Here is a 23694-nt window from a genome sequence, read left to right as displayed (position 1 = left end):
CAACCAGGAGAGCTATAAACCAAGACACAGATCTGACAATTCTGCCAAACGTGGGGTACACATCAGTCACACTGTGATAATAATAATTGAACACCCATAATGTGTGTGTGTGTGTGTGTGTGTGTGTGTGTGTGTGTGTGCGCGCTCATCCACCCATGAGACCTATAATTCCCCCAGCCCCTCTATAATATATGCTCTTTTTTCCCCTTGCTCGATTGGAGAGAGCTTCATATATTACTCTGTATGTGGAATTTATTTAGGGCGTTAATATATCCCCTGCTCAGCAACTAATATTCATTCTATTTTGAATTGGGCCCAGCGTTCATTTAAAACTAGGGTACCAGTTACAGTACCATTGTATTCTGCCACCAAAATACAAGGGTGTGTTTCACCCCGGGAAACCTTTTCTTCATCACCACAGGCCAAAGGATCGATGTTTATCCAGGATTAAAGTTACGTTTAGGTAGGTGTAACAGTTAGGTGTTGGTTTTAGTACAAAGGTTGTGGTTAAAGTCCGGATATATTACAGAGACGGGAGGTTAGAGTGCAACCGTGTTTAGAATTAATACTGAGATGTCTTCACTGTTCTGTCTGGATGGAGGAACTAGTGTGTGGTGGGAAGGTTTGAGCGTAGACTGCTTATTAACTACTTTCAACCTGGTGCCCTTCAAAGGCATGTCATTATCGCACTATAGTTACACACTACACACTATACACACGATAGTAAAATACAAAAATACCAAGGACAAACCAACTTCATAAACAAGGCAACATAAGGACATACTGCAGTGGAAACAGCACCCAGGGATACTGTACTGTACAAGCAGAGAAAGTATTTCTCTCACCCAGGGATACTGTACATAACAAGCAGAGAAAGTATTTATTCTTTACTAAATAGTGAGTTCAGTTTCTAGTTTTATTTTGTCTCTCTACATCAGGAGTGTCAAACTCATTTGGGGCGAGGGCCGCATTGGTCAAAAGGTCACTTGATGGGGGCCACAACCAGTTGCGGACGCACGCTCGATGTCTCAAGCCCAACACACACCGGCTCCGTCCGACGCGACGCGTCAGCGCACGTCGGACGGCGCCGGTGTGCGATGGGTTCATTGAAAATGATGGAGGCGGCTGTTTTGACGCGCGGCGTTCGCAGACGGTGTGGGAGGCCCTTCAGTCAGTCACTGCTATAATATCTATCTATCTATCTATCTATCTATGCTCAGACCCAGCCAGCCAGCCAGAAAGCCACACACATAGTGCTCAGACCCAGCCAGCCAGCAAGCCACACACATAGTGCTCAGACCCAGCCAGCCAGCCAGCCAGCCAGCCACACACAGTGCTCAGACCCAGCCAGCCAGCAAGCCACATAGTGCTCAGAGCCAGCCAGCCACACACATAGTGCTCAGACCCAGCCAGCCAGCAAGCCACACACACAGTGCTCAGACCCAGCCAGCCAGCAAGCCACACACATAGTGCTCAGACCCAGCCAGCCACACACACCTCCGTAAGGGAGTGGTTGCACCACTCAAAAAATCTTCAAAAAACTGAAGAGGCTACTGGAGATTGGAGAACCTGATTTGGACATGATCTGATGCAGGACAATGTCACTATGACAGAAAGAGAAGATGGGTCTTCACACATTCACACACACACACACACACACACACACACACACACACACACGACTTTGTCCCTATAATGTGCACGGCACCGTTCTACTTCATCATATCACGCAAGAGACGCCACACACCAGTATGGAAGAGAGATAGTCACTTACTCACTTGTTGTAACTTGTAGGGATGCCACAAAGTGAACATCAGCCAAATTGAATAGTCGACAGCTCTGCCGATTAATAATCGATTAATTGAACCCACCCCCATATTAATCAATATCAGATAAAACGTATAAGATTTTATATTATGCACATGCCATGGTCACATAACCATTATGTTGAGTGCATGCTTTGATGGTTACAGTTATATAATCAGTTTTGATGAGTAAACCTTTGTGGAGATCTTCTCAGTTCTCATTGTATGCTAGTTACTGCCATTCAGGATGGAAAATGAAATCCATTTGGATTTGGGGAGAAGTAGTTTCATAAGGGGCTGGTATGAAGTACTTGATATAAAGAGAACATGTTCAGTTCACTAGTCTACACTCTACTCTACACCTGCCTTCATTTCATCTGATTGTCTGTCTGGCAGGCACTTAACAAGCAATCGTTAACTGTGTCTGTTAGAGAGAGGGGCAGAGAAGAGTGGCTTTGCTCAACTTGATTTATACTTATATTCTCCACTCTGATGAAGGTACATGTTCGATATATCATGCAGCCTTACTTATAAGCCTATATTTTGGCTATTAAAAAAAAAGAAAAAAAAAAGAAAAAACTTTTTTTTTTTTTTTTTTTTTTTTTTTTGCTTGAGGCAGGCGGGCCACATTAAATGACATGGCGGGCCACATTTGGCCCGCGGGCCTTGTGTTTGACACCCATGCTCTACATAAACCCTGACATTGAAGGAATAAACCAAGCCGCTGTTTCTTTTACATGCATACATACCTTTGGTAGAACAACAAGAAAGGTTCATCAGTTCATCACAATTTAATTTGCATCCCATCCCACCCTGTCTGTGTGCCTGCGTGCGCACGTGCGTACATCCGTCTGTGTGACTGCATGCGTGCGTGCGTGCGTGCATCCTCTGTGTGATTGTGTGCGTGCGTGTTACACTGCATCTCATAGCCTTAGCCTGTGGAGAGACCGCATTGTCTCGTAAAGGGCAGGGCAAGAACTGGGCCGGGATGTGTTGCCTTGGCCTGAAGCAGCGACAGATAACAGCTCTGTCTATCCCCCTCGGTCCTCCTGATAAGATAAAGGGGTCACATTGCCTGTTTAAACAGAGTCTCCAGCTTTCTTCTGTCTGCTGCCCTCCACAGCCTCTTTACAGTGAACTGGCTGTGTACAGTCACATTTAACTGGGTGTACAAATGCAACCAAGTGGATCCCTAATGGGTACATTTGGTTACAATTGGAGAGAGAGTACACTGTGTTACAAATTGATACATTGACGTCATGTGATGACGTTTCACGCGAGGAAACATATTTCCTGTTGCCTTATATGGCGTGAAATTGTCGTGGGTGTTCTATTAAACCAGGCGAAATGACGATCTGCACAAATTAAGTCATTACGCCACCTTTGGTGAATGACACATGAGCTTGATCGGACGGATTAATACGCTGTCATTACGCACTTCATTTACACCTGGTCGTACATTTCCGTTGTGAATCTGGCCCTATGGGATTGAGCACTACAATGTATACATAAGGGAAACTCTAGGAAATCAACCACTAGGAATATTTACACAAGATTTAATTAAGAGAACAAGGAGCCAAGAACAAACAAATGTGGCAAACAAGCAACTGGCAAGGAACAGACAAGAGGGGAGTATAAACAACAGACAGTTTGGATAAATAAATATAAATTAAAGTTTGGCTGTTTTTCCATATATGCTGTGTAAACATTCCTTAGAAATGCAGCAATCGTCAGATATCTGTTGAGCTGAATGGTATTTTGCAGTTCTTACTCTCGAGTTAGAGACTCCTGTATTTATTTTTTGCTAGAGAGGGGCAACCCTGAATAATTATTATAATTCATGAACTGCTTATGTTTTATTACACATATTTTGGTTTCTGAGCTTGCCCAGGTTTAATAATTTACATCCCCTTGGTGGGCGCAGTCCGTGCACTGATACAATAATATTTAATGAATGAGGATTTCTGTATGACTTGCGTGGGCATCTTGCATGGGAACCTTTCAGGCTTGTTTGATAACCAATGGCCATTATCATCAAAGTAATTCTCTACACTTTATGATGTTGTCAGCACATATTCTGTAAAGGGTGCAGACACCTAAAACAATAAAGGAAATTGAAATATACTTACAAAATAATGTATATCATCACTGTATTTTTAGAAACCTTACTTATAATGTCCAAAATTGTTATTTTCCGGTAAAAAAAAAACTGTTATGGATTCAATGTAGTTATTAAGTCACACACTTTCAAATAACTGTACTGTACAAGCCCTCCTCCCTGGCGTGTGTGTGTGTGTGTGTGTGTGTGTGTGTGTGTGTGTGTGTGTGTGTGTGCGTGGCTGACCGTCGGCTGTCGGTCATTTTGAAAGCGTTGCAAGGTTATCGGCAAGAGACTCCCGATGACAACCTCCCGTCGCTTGCCGTCCATATCACCTTGCAGACGCGTCGGAACCCGTTGATGAAGAACCGAATAATCCACTGTAGAGTGGTTCTCTAGTCTGTTCGTCTGACTCGTTCAGTGCTAGATACCATAGTTATTCTCAATCTCAACTCTCAATTCATAAACCATTTGATCAACTCCAAAGCAAAGCAAAGCTAGTGTGTTTTGTTTTGTTGCGGGATGCATTGCAGAGACTCCAGGGTTGCCAGATTCTGTGAGTGAAATAAGCTACCAGTTCTATGAAAACAAGCCCAAAACAAGCAGCCCGTTTCACCACTTGAGCCCAGTATTACATCAGCTATTTTCAAAAAGAATCATGAAAGCAAGGTCAAATAAGCAACTACACTTCTGAAATTGCTTTTTGCAATTTGCATGGGGATTTTTATTTTCGGCCGACTGGTTTGTGTGCTGATTAAAAAATGCTTGTCTGTTGCAATCTGACAGTTTTAAGTGTCTGAACAAGTTTGTTTGGTCTGGAGTCACCTTTAGGCTGCACAACAGTGACACTTGGTGTCGCTATAACGCTATTTCCGTGCTGGGAAGGACAGACCGAGAGACGGACCCTGCCAGCCAGCCAGGCCCAGGGACACACATTGATGTGCATTGGTGTGGCTGTACCACTCAAAAAGAGCAAGTGTTGCCATCTGCCGCGTTATTGTGAGCTTGTAGTTCGTCGATTTTCACTACTTACTAATATGACGCTGCGACACTGTACTATGTATATGGTGAAGTAGGGTATTAATTCACTGGAAAAACAACTACTTTAAATATGGAGATACTTGGTTTCTGCCCGACAGCAACAAACAATATGTAGGAATATCTTACCTGCTTCAAGGCAGAGATACTAGTGTTTGTTTGATTGATTGATTGAAATCTTTATTTATATTTATTTTATTATAACAGTTTGCAGAATTACAGTACATTTCAAGCACAAACTCAATACAAAGACTGTTAACTGTGAGTGGACGACCCAATTAAGCATTACACTTGTTTACAAGAGGGTCCACCTTGTTCAATTCATCAAAACATTTAGAGATGTACAAATATACACTTCTATATAGTCAAAGAACAGAACAGGAATTCATCATAAAGGAGGTAAAAATAGAAAAGAAACATATACAGTGGGAAAAGGGGTGGGGGGGATTCAGATTTTACGGGGGCCTGTTTCGAATTGCAGCCGTCCGTAGGTGCCCTTTGAGGGCGGTTTTGAAGGAGTCAAGGGATTTGCATGTCTTAATGACTGTTGGTAGGGAGTTCCACATTTTGGTGGCATAGGAGCGAAAATAATTTAGTCCCTTGTTTGTGCCGAATCTGGGTTGTACATGGTTCGTTGCACTCCCTCTGGTGTTGTGGGTGTGGACTTCGTTAACATTAAGGAAGTATCTAGACAGGTACATGGGTATCTTGGTGGTGTATCGAATCTTGTGGACCACACCCATTGAAAGATGCTGTACTCTTTGAGGTGCTGTGGTACCAGGAGGTGCATGCATAGTCAAAGAAACCTTGTACGAGGGCCCCTGTTAAGGTCTTCAAGGTGTTTTTGTTGACCAGTGAGGAGATCCTGTAAAGGAATCTTGTTCTTTGGTTGACTTTTTTTATTACGTTGGTGGCCATTTTATCACCGGAAAGATTAGCCTCCAGGATGGAACCTACTGTAGGTAGGTCATTTCATCTTTACGTGTGATAACATTGTCACCCACTCTAACCAAGAAGTAATTTGCCTTGCTGAGATTACTATTAGATCCAAAGAGAATGGATTCAGTTTTTCCCAGGTGTAAAGATAGTTTGTTATCAGCGAGCCAGGTGCAGTTTCTGTTTCATTCAAGTGAAACGGGTGTATTGAACGACCACAACTGTGCTAGTAATTTGTAGTGCTCAATTGATTGCAGTTGCATTTAAATTGGTCATTGATTGGATAAGTTGCCTCAAAGTGGAATGACGACATGACATGAGCCTAGATTATTCACCTAGCATTCTAATGTGGTTTCAGATGCAGTATATATGCAGTCAGCATTACCACAGTGTTGGTGTTTGCATTAGAACATGGTCTGGCTGGGGCAGAAACGCAACCGCACATTTTTTAGACATACATTCTACACAGAGCAGATTGTTTTTGACTGACTGACACCCCCTATTTTACCGCTCTGTCCTGCCGAGACAAATGTGTTTATTATTGACCATGAAATTGCCAAACTGGGCTCAGGCAAGACATTATTCGGTTTGCGCCCTACAGAATTAATTGTCAAATTGCTAAAGGACAATAACGCCTCCTTGCTTGCGCTGGCATGAAAATAGTTTTTACACTTCCACTCCAACCAACTTTTGCTTCTCCTCCATGACCTCACTAATCATTCTGTCATTCATCAGCACTCCTCCAAAGCTATTTAAAATGGGATTTGGGGGCGGGGGGAGGAGTAGGGAAAAAAACATTTAGCAAAGTGCCACGGAAATCATTTCATTTCATGGGTGTTTGACAGATAAAAATGCAGCCTTATCATAAATGCATTTGTCTGGCGGGTCTGGCACGGCCGAATCCATCTGCACACATTAAGCTGCTTGAAACTAAACCAATTCATTGTAATCAGACACTCTCACAAACACACACACACACACACACACACACACACACACACACACACACACACACACACACACACACACACACACACTATAATCAAGCAGCTGTTGTCTGCTATTGTGCTGTACAGTATATGGTCTGTAAATGGCTGGCTCCCTCCCAGCATCATGTTTATTGATTTGTCTTTACAACATAGTATTTTCAATGCAATTACTGTATGCACATATATTTTTTTCCATACACGCAAATGGCAACACTAAACACATTTTTTAAAGAAACATCAGGATATGTCCATGAATAAAAAAGATTATAAAATTAAACAAACAAAGAAATGCACAATGTCCCCGTCGCAGTTCACACCCAACAGCTGACTACTCCAATTAACCACTATACATCCAAAGCCTCTTCAATATCACCTCGCTTAATGAACTCCAAGAACCTCTCCCATCTCTTATAGAATACAGCAGGTTTCTTCCTAATTGCACACTGTACGTTAGTTTCTCATGTGCCAAACTGGTTGTTAAGCCGATTGTAGGGGCATTGACATTTTTCCAACATAGCGCAATTGAGCGTCTGGCCTGTAACAGGCAAAGGTCAATCATTATTTTGTCTTTATTATTTAGTGTACAATTTAATGGATAAATACTGAGTATACATAATTTAGCACAGAGAGGAACTGGACCTGATGTAATCTGAGACAGACATAATGGACCACAGACCTCCAGAATGTTTTAATCTCACATTCCCATAAGCAATGGAATAGGGTACATTTGTTCACTACATTTATCTATTATATATTTGTAAAGTGGTACCCAAAAGTTGAAAGAAACCCAAAGCCACGAACGCTACGTCGCTACTGCAACGCCCACAACACCATCTTACACACTACACTCACACACACTCACACACACTCACACGGGCAGTGACGTCACACACTTACCCTTTGCAGTGTTCCAACGCTATCTCCTAGGCCCTCGCCAACGCTGAACACCAGCCGTCAAACAATAGTCTTTGCACTGGCACTAACACTGCCTCCCTTCCACACTCACGCCGGCAATGCATTTGTTTAATACAAACATTATCGCCCCAATCACCCACACCCCCGAGGCTTCCCTACACGGAACACTAACCACTGCTGCCTATGCTGTTGCCCCAACAGGTCCAGAAACAAGGCCTTTAACCACGCTACTTACATACACTACAACTCGCTTACAATTCGCAAACCTGGCAACACTGCCCTGTCTTCTAATAGGCTCACAGCTCTCAGAAATTCAGAATCTGACTGTTCTCTCGGCTCTCGCAGGAGAAGACAAAAACAAGGAAGAGGAATTCTAGGCTCGCGATTTCGCTTATTCCTTCTAAATCTCTGTATTTAAAATATCAATGACTCAACTAATCCCTTAGTTACATCAACATTGTTCTTTGCACGAACTTGGTTCCTGCCTAAATCTTACCATTACAACGATCGCATTGGCTATTTTCGCCTGCCAGCCGACAGCCGAGTACACACGCCTGCACACACACGCACGCCTGCCTTGCACACACACACACACACACACACACACACACACACACAGGAGACAGCACGTTATAATTTTCAGTTTCATTAAATAACTGTCTTTCTCCGCACGTGCGCACACAACTTTATTCAAGTGAAATGCTTAACGCCAATATTGGGCTAATATAGGCTACCAATACAGGACGAAATAACTGACGGGAGTGACGGTGCTGTGCTGTGAGTAAACTGACAACGCTTGGCTTTCTGACATCCCTTTCTCACAATCTACAACAGCACGTTATCATTGTCATTGTGCTATAATAATAACTAATAACCCATCCGTTACTACATGTGGAGTCAACTCCCGAAATGTCCTTCTTCCCATAGTGCGTGGCGAAGTAACTCTAAATTCTAGTAACATAAATCAGGAATGTTAGGATCAAATTTATTTCATTTCTCCGGGGTTATGTAAGTTCTCATTATCCAATTATACTTAATTAGTCTTAATCTATTATTCAGCATCAGACAGGCCCGGAGTGGAACTCCAAATCAGGCCGGGAGTTATACGCCCTGGCAGGCCACACCGCGCGGGGCCCTTGGGGGACATTTTGGGGGCCTTTACAGTAATTTCACATGATAAATGTACCATCTGATGTTATTTATTTATATTATTAACTTCTTCCCTCCATTAACACAAGACACACAACGTAGTTGTGCTGCAGCAACACTGCCTGAATTGAATTGAAATTGACTGTGGCTGGCCTGGCCTGAGCTTAGGAGCGATTTCTTTTTTGCTGGCCTGACCTGATAAAAAAAAAAAACAAAAAAAAACCAGCCAGGCCACTAGGAGGCAGGCCACCGGGAATCGTCCTTCTTTCCCTGGCGTCTGTGGCCATGATGATATGTCACGTCATGTTGTAGTCACTGGTTTGTAGTCATCATCAGACAGGAACATGCAAATTACCCAAAATTACCTGTGATTACCATAGTTTTAGGGCCTACTGTACCCAATAAAAGCCTTGATGCTGCGTATGAATCCGACAGGTTTCTTAAAGTACTTCTTGGAATAGTCAATTTGTTACATCCATAATTCCATATTTTATTCCAACTTGTAGCGACTGGCGAGACTGAAAACAAACGGGGAGGTTCAAAGCAAATCAACGTCGAAAAACCCGGAACCCCCAACCAGAAACATAAGAGGGTTTTTTTTTATCATCCGGTCTAAACCACACCACACCTAGACCGTAAGATAACATACAGCGATTTAGTAATACAGACCAGGCTTTCCTCCAGGCTTTTTTGACGCAAGGTTAATTAAGGAGTATTAGAATGTGAGGTAATGGTGTATTCACAGCACCACTGTCTTTACGACGCACTCAATGCTAACCCTGTCCCTAACCCTAAACCTAACCACAATGCTAACCCTGTCCCTAACCACATGCGTCGGTGTGGCGCTGCGTCGGAATGCCACTCTGTTCCCCTCAGTGATAAGCCATGCAAGATCAACGATTGCTCTGAGTATCCTGAGAAAAAATGTCTTGACAAATGTCCCATAGACAAACATAGTCTGGAAATTACACATTTAATTCACTTTATTTACGAGATTGTTTTCAATCGTTGTTGTCGTTGACCCCTTGGTATTAATTAACTTTGAAATAAACTAGGTACCACAGCTGTGCAACAATGTACCAGAGCTTAACCCCTTGATTAGTTTGATTAGGTTTTAATAGCTTTAGTGATGTATCACATCTTGCCATATGCTGTGCCAGGCTAAGGTCATCTATCATTAAATAAATAAGCCTTGTCATGTCACGTTATTGCGTGTTAATAAATCACTTGAATCTGGTGAGTATGCCTGTTGCCAGCCAAGGTCATGTAACAAATGCCACGTTAGAAAGCGTCATTTAAAAGCAATTTGGTGGTAGTTTTTCTTCAGCTCTGCTCTATGTTCCTTGCCTTTTGTCTCGCAATGTGAACATATTGTTTGTTATCTCAGCATAGACTTATTCTCATTAATTCAGAAGAAAGCAATAGCAGTGTTCTTTGCAAAAATGTGTTCGACCGAGTGCATTGAGAATTAGTGGGTGGGAATTAAGTGAGAGAGTCAGCCCCAGTCTAATCAGGATCACAGCTGGAGACACATTCATACTATGACCCTGTGAAATGACTTTGTCCTCTGACTCGCCCATCAAGGAGCTGGCGGGATCCAACAAGGAATTGTAATTACTGCTTCCTCCAAAACAATACAGTGCTCATAATTTGCTGATGTTCAGATTACGGTGCACAGCACGTCCCGGGAAACGGAATGAGACGGAGTGCCTCCTAATCATATATCTCTACAATAATCAAGGTATGATCTCAATAAGCGGTGTAATAACCTAATGACGAATGGCAAGCGGTCCATTCTGTTTCAACCGTTTGCATGCTCCTCACATTGCAGACGAACTGTCAAAGCCTCAAACCAATTGAACATATTATTACCAACATATTATTACCACTATTACCAGTAAGACGCCTAATAGTCTAGTAGCCAGCCCATAGAGCTCCATTGTGAACCCGGACATGTCGAGTACACCAACGTTTTATGTTAGAAATGTTTAGTATGGGTCCCCAGCATGTTGAGCAATTTTCATAATTTTCATAATTAGCTTAAATGACTATAATCACATATATGGACAATATTGCAGCCGATAGTCCCCGGGCCTTAGGCATATTTTTTGCACTAATCAGTCTAAAAGCACCACATTTGGCACAGATGTAGCCCAGGGCATGCTCTACTGATTTAGCTAGGGTGCAAGAAGCAACCTCGCCCCAAAGGGCCCGGTCGCGTGCACGCATCCGCCTCGTTGATGGCAGACTGCTGGGCGAGCGCTTGCGCTTAAGCATGGGCAGTCAGATTAACATGGAATGAATTCTGTACTGGACATATAAGGAGAATGTCTCGAGTGTACATAGGGTTTGATGAGGTCAGATCAACATAATGGAATGTCAGAACAGGTCAGCTCTATACTGTATATGGAGATCTAAGGGTGGTAGCGGGGACATTCTCTTGAGTGTACAGGGTTTGATGAGGGCCGGGCCCTAATTTTCAGGCCTGTTGAGAACTCTAGTTTTCGCCAGCTGCACTAATAACTTTGGGGCCGGCCCATCAAGAGTTTGAATGGACAGGTATCAGTCAAAAGGGAGACATCGAAGAGGAATGATGGATGGGGAAGGATCAAGGTTTGAGGTCAGATGTAGAGTTTCTGGCCAATATTGATGACATTAGGGATCCATATATGGGCTTAATTGTGACAGCATATCACAATTACTATGACATCAGGGATCTCCTATCTGATGATGTCATGTGATGTCACGACTCACGAGATCTGGGCACCATTATATGGGGGCTTTCCCATGTATGGGGATTTTGAGCGATACACTGACGGGAATTGCATGATTTCATAGTAAATGGGACCTGCAGTCGCAACAATTTTTGCCAAGAACACGAAGTGTCATTTTTAGCCTGTTTGCCCAGTTTGCCTAAACGAGAAATATTGTTTTTGATTAATGTTATTTAATCCAGTAATTCAAATAATATTTGTAAAAAAAAAAAAATCTTTTTTCTTTTAACTCACGTTAGACAGCCTACTGTACATCCGAATCCTCTGTGCACACGGCCGTGCACGCGGCCGTGCACACGCTTATTATTATCGTTTCTCTGCTCAAAAATTTGTTAAAAGCTTATAAAACTTTAATCCATGATCTCACTGATACTCCACCTCCTCCCGCGATCAGCCCAAGCCCCCACTGAGGCTCTCCAACATTGAAGCACTGGGCCCTAGTGGTAAGAGCGGGGACTGCAGGCCGACCCCTGGAGTTATGAGGAGGAAACCCCGTGCAGCTGGGGTTTAACATTGAGCGACAGTTCTTCCGGGTGCTTCAAAACGCCACTGAGCAACTTCCACTGAAATGAGTAGTCGCTCCGGTTCGGTCTCTATCCTTTTATTACTCTATGGATCAGCCCCGGACTACAGAACCGGACCTGTTCGGTCTCTATCCCTTTATTACAGCCCCGGACTACAGAACAGGACCGGTTCGGTCTCTATCCCTTTATTACTCTATGGATCAGCCCCGGACTACAGAACAGAATTTCATTACTTCTTGGTGGGCCAAGGGAGTCTTCTTCTTTGTTTTTTCGTGCATTTCACTGGCATTGGCCGCACGATATTGCCTCCATGGAAATTAAAGCCATTTCATTAACAGTGATCATAATATTGTCTAGAGCCTGAAGCAACCTGAAGACAACGTTTTGTATTCGGCTGTATCTATTCTATAAAGTGTGCTGACGATTTGCTTTTAGTTACTAATAAAGCAAGTAGCTGGTTACAGCCTGTGGCTGTGCATTGTTTAATAATATCCATACAACATTCTATAAAGGGGAGTTGGTGTTATGGCATCTGCTTGTTCTCTGACAACTCGGCAGCCCTCGTAAAATATTAATGGGGGTTCTTGTGAATAATTCACAGTCATCAATAACCTCTCATATTTCACTGGGATGGCCAGCGGCCAGTGAAGATGAAGCCGAATACGTTTTTTTCTGTCCCTAAGTTTCACCTCACTGTCACGACTCATGAGTGACTCTCAGAGAAACTCCATACTTCATTCTTACTAGCAGTGTATAGCTGGAGATGGGGTAATTATTTATTTTTGTCTGTGTCCAGTGTCCACATGATCCATTCTGTGGCTTAAATCATCTACTTAAAAAGGCTTAAAACCTCACTCTTCTGTTTTTCAATTAGTACTCCAAATCCTATGAATTATGCATATGTTTGATGCTCCAGAATTTAGAACATCCACCAAACAACAAGCCAGTCACTTCCTCATTGACGATGACATTTATTTTGGGGAGAGCGCTTGTTTGCTCCTCACTCGACTAACGCCGAAGCTCCACTGCAGCGCTTGGACGCCGCCTGGACGGTGTTCATTTTTTGCCGCTGTCCAAACGCAACGCAACGGACTCAGTGGAGCCCCGGCCTAATGCTGCCTTTACTGAGGCTTCGGTCTGTGACGTCACACGCTGTCTGAATTGCCTGCGTATCCACCGTCTTTTTTTATTTCAATTTTAATTTAGAGAACACACTCAGGGCTCGGACCCTCTTTTTCAGCTGTGCCGAGATTACAACAACAAAACACATCAATAATGTACAATGTAAAAATGTGGGGGAGAGGAGACAAAGGAAAAACTAAAAACAAAACATAGATGAATAAAATAAATTAATAGAGGAACATTTAATCACATAATGAATCAACATCAATTAAAACAGGTACAATTGAGATTTATCAAAGTTGATATGTCCAATTGAAAGCAACCTAGAGAAGGAAGAGAGCTGTACTTGAGTGAAGTCTATAAGGTGTTCAAAGTGTGTGGGGCAGAGCACTTGAAAGCAGATTTTCCAGACTTAGTGGAGGCATGTGTGGTCTCAACTAGCATCAAATAATCTTGAGAGCGTGTATGATAAGAAATAGTTCTCCATTGTAAAAGAGCGTTTAAATAAGAAGGTGAACTCTTGCCAGCCCATAGAGCCCCATTGTGAACCCAGACATGTTGAGTACACCAATGTTTTATGTTAGAAATGTTTAGTATGTGGGGCACGGTGGCACAGTTGGTAGTGCTGTCGCCTCACAGCTAGAAGGTCCTGGGTTCGATTCCCGCTGGGGACGCTGTGGGCACTGGCGGCGTGTTCCCTCCTCTGCGTCATCAGTGCCCATACCCGAGGTGGGGGTTGGCGATAGGGCCTTTCTGTGTGGAGTTTGCATGTTCTCCCCGTGTCCCCTAGGGTAGATACCCTCACAAAAACATGCCGTAATCCTGCTCTCTAAAACTACCTCCCCCTGGCCAGCCGGGGCGCCTGATGGAGGGGAAAGGAACTGGTCGGAATAACGTGTCCCTTCCACGCGCTACGTCCGGCCGGGGAAATTCCCCTCTGTCAGGTGAAAAGAAGCAGCTTGGACTCCTCATGCATAGAAGGAGGCATGAGGTCAGTCCACTGCCCCCCCAGGTTGGCAGAGGAAGTGTAGCGCCCAGGATTACTTAGATAATTGGCACTGGGTTACAAAATCGTGGGATAAAAAATAAAATAAAAGTTTAGTATGGATCCCCAGCATGTAGAAACTGCCGGATGCTAACTTGCATATGTTGAGCAGTTTTCATAATTGGCATAATATGTGACCATACCATTAACAACCTATATAAGGCAAAGATTTCCAAATTTCATCATGCTTTATGTAGCATGTGACATGTCAAATTAGGGGGTTTTCATGATGCTGAATCCATTCCAAGCATTAGTTTAACAAAAAAAACTCCTTGGGCTATAAACGGCCATAGCTACAAATGTGCTGACATCATCACATTTGTGATTACGGCTATGGCCGTTTTAGCCTAAGGAGTGTATTTTGTGCTTGGAATGGATTCAGCATCATAAAAAAACCCTGGCAAATGGCACATGCTACATAAATGTATGTAGCATATGACATTTTGATTTATTTTCCTTATAGGTTGTTAATGGTATGGTCAAATATTATGCCAATTATGAAAATTGCTCAACATACAGTATGCAAGTTAGCATCCGGCAGTTTCTACATGCTGGGGACCCATACTAAACATTTCTAACATAAAACGTTGGTGTACTCAACATGTCTGGGTTCACATTCTGGCTACTAGACTAGAGTTTTATAGATGAATAAAAAACAATGTTGGTCTCTCCTTGTCGCAAGGGAGGGCCAACCAACCATATTGTACAGTATGCTGTGATGGGTGTTATAGCTGCCACCTGTTATAAATCTGAGGGCAGAATGATAAACTGGGTCCAAGCTTTTAAGTGTGGTAGCTGATGCGCTTCTGTATATAATGTCCCCATAGTCCAAAGCAGAGATGAATAGTGCCTCAATTAGTCTCTTTCTAGTAGGCCATGGAAAGCAGAATCTATTGTGATAAAAAAAAAGCCAAGCTTCATTCGCAATTTCTTTGTAAACATTTTAATGTGTGTGTGTTAAAGGGACACTTCACCCTTTTTGCAAAAAAATATATGTTAATGACGTTTAGGAGCTTTAGAACACTTTCCTGGGGGTCTTTATGTGTGTAATATGTGGTTTTAGATATTTTAGATTGTAGCAGTGAGCCTGTTGTCTCTGATGTCATGGACACTGGGCTCACTTCCTTCCTGGACTACATGTTGTCTCAGTAAGACAGCTCTCCCCCTATCCACAAGGAGGAGCAGTGCACCAAAGAATTATGGGAATTGTAGTCCAGGAAGGTAGTGAGACCAGTGTCCATGACATCAGAGACAACAGGCTCACTGCTACAATCTAAAATATCTAAAACCACATATTACACACATAAATATCCCCAGGAAAGTGATCTAAAGCTTCTAAACGTCATTAACATATATTTTTTTGCAAAAAGGGTGAAGTGTCCCTTTAAAAGAAAGTTTCTCATCCAGCCGGATCCGGAGGTATTTATAATAAGGTACTCGTTCAATGGTGGTGCCAGTTGAGGTGTATAGCTGAGGATAATTTTCATTTAAAACTCTTCCCTTTGTAAAAAAAAGAAAAAGGCCCATAAATGTGGTTTTTCAGCATTTAAAACCAATTTTGCAGCATAGTTGCAGCATATGAGTAGATTTCTCCACAGAGTCTGAGAAACAATATAAGATTGTATCATCTGTATACAAATGTATATTACAGGTCTGTAATGTCTGTAATTAAACACATCATATCATATATAATGAATAGTATAGGACCCAAAGTCGAGCGTTGGGGTACTCCTTTAGAAAAAGGAACTCTGATTTTACACCTCCAACTTTAACACATTGATGTCTCTCAGAGAGATACTTTTTAAACCAGGATCAAAACCAATATGACATCTTTCTATCAGCAATGTGTGGTCCACGGTATTTTAGTGAGTACTGAAAACCAGAGTTTTGTTTATTAAACTCTCTATTTATGCTTTAGAGAGATTTGGTATGCAGAGTGTAAAGAACATTAACAGTCTTTTTACGGGTAGGCGTTAAGACATTAACCAAACATAACGTGATTTTTTCCCCTGGCTGTGGGTCTTTAATCATTCTCCTGTCTATTATTAGCCTTGGTTCATGAACCTGTTCTTCTCTCTCCCCCCCTCTCTCTCTCTCTCTCTCTCTCTCTCTCTCTCTCTCTCTCTCTCTCTCTCTCTCGGCAGGCATGGCACTCGCTGTGCGGGAGAGGTTGCAGCTGCAGCCAACAACGGTGTGTGTGGTGTGGGTGTGGCGTACAATGCCAAGATCGGAGGTGGGTATAAGGCATGATCTGGAATGCAAAATACGAACACTGTTAGACTTAACACACAATAATTCACAATTTCACAGTCAACCACATTCATTAAGAGTTTTTTAAATGTATCCAAATCTGTTAACCATATGTATACACACAATTATTAACAGCACAGGAATTACAGTCAAAGGTCACAGCTAAAGATAACACAAAAATCCCCAGCTGCTTGTTTCCACTGTGGTCCATTGTATTCGGCTCATCAGTACTACATATAATACTACAATACAAAACATAATAAAGTGAGTGAATGAACAAAATATGAACAAACCAAACATTAATAAAGCTCAGTAGAATCATAAGGCATATTTACAGAGAAAGTGGAGTTGGCCTGCTTGAACCTTTTGTCTGCATGCATGCTAGGATAGACACACAGGTTTTTTGGACATCTGCTGTCAGAGCGTCGGCTCGTTATCCCGATTCCTAAAAGAAGATATGTAATTTCACCTGGCATCTGTTCTCGTCCCACCAGACCACAGGTCTCTACGCAACCGTAGAAATTACACGCTATTAAAAGCCAGGTGTGCACACGGTTTGAACATTGATCACCCACGCGCCATCGTCTATTAGGAAATAGTCCTCGGTGAATTCACCTGTTGTTGTTTTTTCCTCTCGAATAAGTTCGCTCCCTTCACAGAGCATCTTCAGATGAGCCTTTTTACAAACTTTTGCCACTAAACAATCTGTCAGAGGCAGCCAATAAGACTCGGTGGGGCCCGTGGCGGTCCCATCCGCAGATGTTGCTTGTAACTCTCCCTCTCTGTCTTCATTAAACATTCGTCACAACATTCGCAAGCCCATTGGCCCCGCTCCCCCTCATCCATTATTCCCCCGCCAATTCGTTTATGCCACGAGATCGCCAGATTGTTTATAAACAGCTGTGCGCCGTAATATAGCGGTGGCGAGCGGCGCACATGTGCCGCGTGTATGTGAGCACATAGTGTGTGTGTGTGTGTGTGTGTGTGTGTGTGTGTTGGAGGGTGAGGGTGGTGGGGTTTCAGAGCTTAATTGCAACATCCGTATTGAGCAACGATTTGTGTTTACCCACTGTAATTGACCCTCCTCACACACACGGACACACATGGACCAACGTATATGATATGATATGATATGATATAGTATATACCACCTCTAACTGGAGAGGAAGGTAACACCGTACTATCCACGGGCTTGCCGCCGTGCAGTTGGAGGTTGATGAGAGCCTTTTACGACGGCAATCATCATTACAGCTGCGTTGCGGTGAATCGCACATAATGATGCTCAAGTAAAAACATCCCACAGTATACCACCACCGCCACCATTTATACTACAGGCTGGCATTTGGTTTTTTTTATTTTATGAATTGCGCTAGACTTCTACCTACACGCCACTAAAAATGATTACAGTCCCCGGCGGCGCTATCCCTCACAAGCACTCGGCGCCCGCGGGCGGCGCGGGCAGGTTTCCTCGAACGTGGATTATTGAAGTCTTTATGAGGGCATCATCAGTCATACCGGGGTCCGGGGAGAGGGGGTCGTGTAACTGTAATGGCCCTTATTTGAAACCGGTTCATTTCACGCCTCTGTGCTGCCGTTAATGTTCAGCTCGCTGACCTGAGGCGCCACACATCAAAAGGGCCGTTGTTCAGGTATGATGAAAGGTGACGCGCGGTGAGAGACCCCTCTGGCCCCTCGCGGACACAGCGGCACCACTGGTAAGACGTCAACCCCTGAGGTCGCCTGTGGGGAAGCATAGCTCCCACCTGGGCTCCAGCCTCCTCCACACAGTCTGTCTGTTTGTGTGTTTGATGGCGCCGGCACAGCTGCATTTATTGTTTATGTGACAATAGAATTGTGTGCCAGGCGGTGCACAGACACACGTGCATGAGGCAGCGTAGAGTTACTCATTACGGCACTGCAGCGCTCTCGGAAATTCTTTTGTTTTTCCTGTCACTGTTTCTATTGTGACAGCAGATAAAATGGGAATCTGCGGCCTGACTGATTTCTCTCTTTATTTCCCCCTTTTACGACAAGCTCTGTTCCGCGTCCACTTGCGTACTATCTGTCACTTTCATTTTGGCTCTTTCGTGGACATCTGAAGCTAGAATTCCAAATCCCCTCGACTCCCCTGTCACTCCGTCATTGTTTGATGTGCGTGCGTGCTTGTGTGTGTGTGCGTGCGTGTATTCCCCAGGCGTGCGCATGCTAGACGGGGAAGTGACGGACGTGGTGGAGGCCCGCTCGCTCAGCCTCAACGCGCAGCACATCCACATCTACAGCGCCAGCTGGGGCCCTGAGGACGACGGCAAGACAGTGGACGGACCTGCCAAGCTGGCCAAGGAGGCCTTCCTCCAGGGGGTCACCAAGGTGAGTTTGAGGAGGCCTTCCTCCAGGGGGTCACCAAGGTGAGTCCGAGGAGGCCTTCCTCCAGGGGGTCACCAAGGTGAGTCCGAGGAGGCCTTCCTCCAGGGGGTCACCAAGGTGAGTCTGAGGAGGCCTTCCTCCAGGGGGTCACCAAGGTGAGTCTGAGGAGGCCTTCCTCCAGGGGGTCACCAAGGTGAGTCTGAGGAGGCCTTCCTCCAGGGGGTCACCAAGGTGAGTCTGAGGAGGCCTTCCTCCAGGGGGTCACCAAGGTGAGTCTGAGGAGGCCTTCCTCCAGGGGGTCACCAAGGTGAGTCTGAGGAGGCCTTCCTCCAGGGGGTCACCAAGGTGAGTCTGAGGAGGCCTTCCTCCAGGGGGTCACCAAGGTGAGTCTGAGGAGACTCAACGTGTCAGTGTCTGGTCCAAAACATGTATAACATTACACAAAATATGTAACATCATTCGTTATTCGCCAAACGGGCAGCGTGATAGATTTTTGGGTGTTAATCGGCCATAATAGTCTTAACCCCAGCATCAAATTACAATTTACAATTTAGGCATTTAGCAGACGCTCTTAATCCAGTGCGACTCACATTAAGCAAGAACAAAAAGGCATGAGCAACACATTGATGAACAACAGAACAACAAGCTGGTGGTTTCAGCAGGAGTAGACAGTAGACACAGGAGAGCAGGTACCGGAATTATTTTTTTCTCCTTTTTTGGTCTACATAAAATGCTATCTAAGTCTACGTAAAATGCTAATCTAAGTTACATAAATTGGGCCTTTGCATATGCCTGTAGGGAAAGTGCTACAGGCCATGATGGAGTCTGAAGAGGTGGGTTTTCAGACTACGGCGGAAGATTGAGAGTGAGGCTGCAGTTCTGATTGTAATGGGAAGTGCATTCCATAGTTTTGGAGCCAGAAGGGAGCAGAGTTTGGGACGTGTGGAGCATTGTCCCGGCGTTTTTAGTGAAGGTACTTCCAGCTTCCCTGCGTTGGCTGATCTGAGTGCGCGGGAGGGTTTGTAGTAGGGCTGCGAATCTTTAGGTGTCCCACGATTCGATTCGATTCCGATTCTTGGGGTGACGATTCGATTCAAAAACGATCTTTTCGATTTTTCCGATTCTCGATTCAAAAAAGATTTTTTTCGATTCTAAAGCAGTTTATTTTATTTTATTAAAAACAATTAAATTGAATTTTAGCATGATCTACTCCAGTCTTCTGGCATGAAAGCAGAGTACATTTAGTAAAAAGCTTGTAAAATTGTAAAGGTTTTATCAACTGAATGATTTAAACACACAAAGGTTAAATCCAAGAGTAAGAACATGTCTCATGTATTTAGCTTGCACAAATTTGAACCAGTACAAAAGTTACAAAATCTCTTCTCACTCAATACCAGAACAATACATTAGTATTAAAACAGGTGTAAAATAAATACAATTGGCAGGCTTAGCGTAGCTGGTAGTAAATGCACTATGCAGAAACCCAGGCCATAATGCATTGCATGCACAGGTACATTTGTGAAAAAAAAAAAAAAAAAAGTTTTTTTTTTTTTTTTTTTTTTAATCGATTTTTGGAAAATGAGAATCGATTCTGAATCGGACAGCATCGAATCGATTTTTTTTGACAGGCCTAGTTTGTAGGGTTGGATCAGACTTGCAAGATATGGGGGAGCCATACCTTTGGTTGGTTTGAATGCCAGCATCAGAGTTTTGTATTCTGTGCGGGCAGCGACAGGGAGCCAATGGAAGGAGCGGAGAAGGGGGGAGACATGTGAGAATTTTGTCTTGTTGAAGACCAAGCAAGCTGTGGCATTTTGAATCAGTTGGAGAGGCTTAAGTGCGCATGCCGGTAGGCCAGTATGGAGGGAGTTACAATAATCATATTCTGGTGGGCGAATGTTTAAGGAGTTGGGGGACATGGTCAACTGAGTATATAGGGCACGGGTCCTCAATAGGCAGACCAGTCCATTACCGGCACACCTCTCTGTAGACGCTGAGCAAATTATAGTTTTCTCGAGTTACTGCAAGTCTGTCTCTGTTGTATTCACTGCGTGCGTGGGTGTGCGTGTGTGTCTGCGTGTGTGTGTGATTATTAACAGGATTGTTGGAGAGGAATACTTGTCAATGTGACAAATGTTATTTTTCATACTAGTAAAACCCAGTATTGTTAAGTCGTTGGTTGTGATGGGATCCGATTTGTATAAACTTCTTAATTGTCTTATTTGACAGACTTCAATAGACGGACCTTCAAAAAAATATTTGTGGCCCTTCAAGATTTGTATTTGAGTATCCTTGATTTAGGGTTAAAGTTGTTAAAGCTACATTTCTCAATGGAAGAGTAGGGAGACCAGCTACAACCACTGCAGTACTAGTTATATTGCATGTATATACAATATTGTTTTATTCATTCAAATAAGTTCTGGATTGCAACTTTTAATTCTGAGAGCTTTGTGAGTTACAATACAAACAGATCAATGAATACTTAAGCAATATTACACGAGAGGGTGTGGTTTAACGTGATTATTGCCACGACAGTGATGCGGTAAGGAACGAGACGAAGTCGAGTTCCGCAAGCATCACTGAAGTACGACCACAAATGTCCCAAGAAACTAGCTAGCCTAGCCACCGAGTTTGCTAGCGCTCTGGGAAAACAGAGCAGCCGAATTCTTTGTTTTACTTCCTCGAAACGACCTGTGGTATAATGAGGATTGTTTTCTGTGTAACAAAAAAAGGCAGCAAAGGTCTTTTTAACAGCAGACGGGGTAAGAGTAGACCAATAGACCATACTCTTATCTCTTCATGCTCTGAGTTAAATGACTCCTTTTTGTCCTCTTCGACCCAGACGAGTCACGGAGGGAGCCATCAGCCCAACGAGTCATCTAAGGCTAATGCCATCGCTTCTCATGTGTCAGCGCCCTGAGCGGCATACAATTATTAAGAGAGATAGAGACATTAGCAAGATGGTGAAATGAGCAATGCCAGACTGGCTCGGAGAGAGAAATTGAGGAGAAATAGCTGATGCAGAGCAGGGTTTAGATTAAAAGAAGAGAAAAATTGGAAAGCAATTGGCACATGCACGTGTGAAATGGTGGATTTTCTTTTTTATGGAAGTGAGTGAGTCATTCATCACAAGCCTACTATGTGGCACGCGTGTTGCAGAGCAATTATTACCTGACAGCAGCACAACAGGACCTTTCGGGTTTTACTGAGATAACCCCTGATGCTGCAAGTATGACCAGTTAGCCCCTGTAACCTGCTGCAGGGGTGTGCGGCCACTATAAATGCGGCTTGAACGTTAAGAGCATCAATCACAGCTTGAAGACCACCACTTGGGTGCAATTCAAAGTAAGCCTGACATTTAGTGCACAACTGCAGTGCACATGGTAGAATCCATTAATCAATTTTTTCTCTTACCTTTTAATTTTCTCTATTTAACATTTTCTCACAATCTATTCGTAATGCCACTTGCTGTCACTGCTGACCAATACATTTAGATTTTGGGGAGGTACACCCTGTACACAGCTCCCAGTGAGGGAATTTGTGGCAAATGCCCCAAAGTGTTTAAAAGGATATATCACTTTCAAACATGTTTGGGGTTAAGTTCAAACTCCATTTTAACCATGTTAGATTCATTGAAAACACCTGTCCTTGGTTCTGGTGACTGTTGTTCTAATGTGTGAGGAGGCCGTGTTTTTACAATTACTTATTTCATTTATGTTTTATAATTCTTTGGGGAAATGAAATAATACAATAATGAAAACATTTATGAGAAAATGTTACAATGGACTAGTACGGCTTTATATTAATATATGACATATACAGGCCAAATTTGGTGTCCAAAGTGCAAACGGGCGCTCAATGTTAAACCCCAGCTGCACGGGGTTTCCTCCTCATAACTCCAAGGGTCTGCCTGCAGTCCCAGCTCATTCCACTAGGGCCCAGTGCTTCAACGTTAGCCTGGTTTCCAGCCCATAGACCCCACCCACTCGACTGAGCGCACTGAGGCTCTCAGAGTCTGACAATCAGGCTACTTCAACGTTGGAGAGCTGCACTGGGGGCTTGCTTTGATCCATGAAAATCTGCTTGAAAACAGTCCAATGATTAGTTATTGAGCCGGGATAAAAAAGCCACTTCCGTGATCCGGGTCATAGTCGAAGATCAAAGTGAGCTAAGATTGGGCTCAGTTTCCCAGAAGCACTTGCAAGCCGGCGGTTGGTTGATTTCCGGTTACGTCATCATAACGTGTCCGCCTCGTCACCAGGTTCGCGACAAATCCACTATTTCTTTTAAATTATTACAAAACGGTGAATTAAACGCATAAAAAAAATAGCGGGTTTAGCATATTACGCAGGGGGAGACAAGGGATTAAAAGTGTAGAATGCGGGTTATGGAAACTAATGACCCCCAAACACGTTTTAAAGTGGAATAACCCATTTTAAGTCTGATAGTGTCTCAGAAATATATCGCGACACAACAACAAACATTTGCAGCATGATGCTTTTTTTGTATGAGGAAAGTTAAATTACAGGAGCACAAGTCTTCTTGAGATTCAAGGATGAGCTTGGAAACGCTCTTGAATCATTATTTCCCCGGCAGGAAGCCGTCCAGAAAGGTGTTGATAAGTGAGAAAAGTGGTTAGTGCTTATTGTATTCATGAAGAGCGGCTGCTGGTCCCCAAACAAGCG

The 23694-nt window shown here is 43.5% G+C and overlaps 1 protein-coding gene across 2 annotated transcripts in view; it reads left to right on the top strand.

The window, feature by feature from the left end:
• Nucleotides 1-23694, top strand: part of furinb (furin (paired basic amino acid cleaving enzyme) b) — a 125689-nt gene that overhangs the window by 74131 nt on the left and 27864 nt on the right. For both annotated transcript variants that reach the window (XM_080761862.1, XM_080761863.1), the window contains exons 7-8: nt 16540-16628; nt 18840-19012. In XM_080761862.1, the coding sequence (XP_080617988.1) occupies nt 16540-16628; nt 18840-19012 (262 nt within the window). The remainder of the gene's footprint in view (nt 1-16539; nt 16629-18839; nt 19013-23694) is intronic.

This window comes from Protomyctophum bolini, assembly GCF_963924005.1.
Source record: "Protomyctophum bolini genome assembly, chromosome: 4".
NCBI classification, from domain to species: Eukaryota; Metazoa; Chordata; class Actinopteri; order Myctophiformes; family Myctophidae; genus Protomyctophum; species Protomyctophum bolini.
The sequence above is the reverse complement of the archived record's forward strand: the minus strand, read 5'-3'. Positions and strand labels throughout refer to the sequence as shown.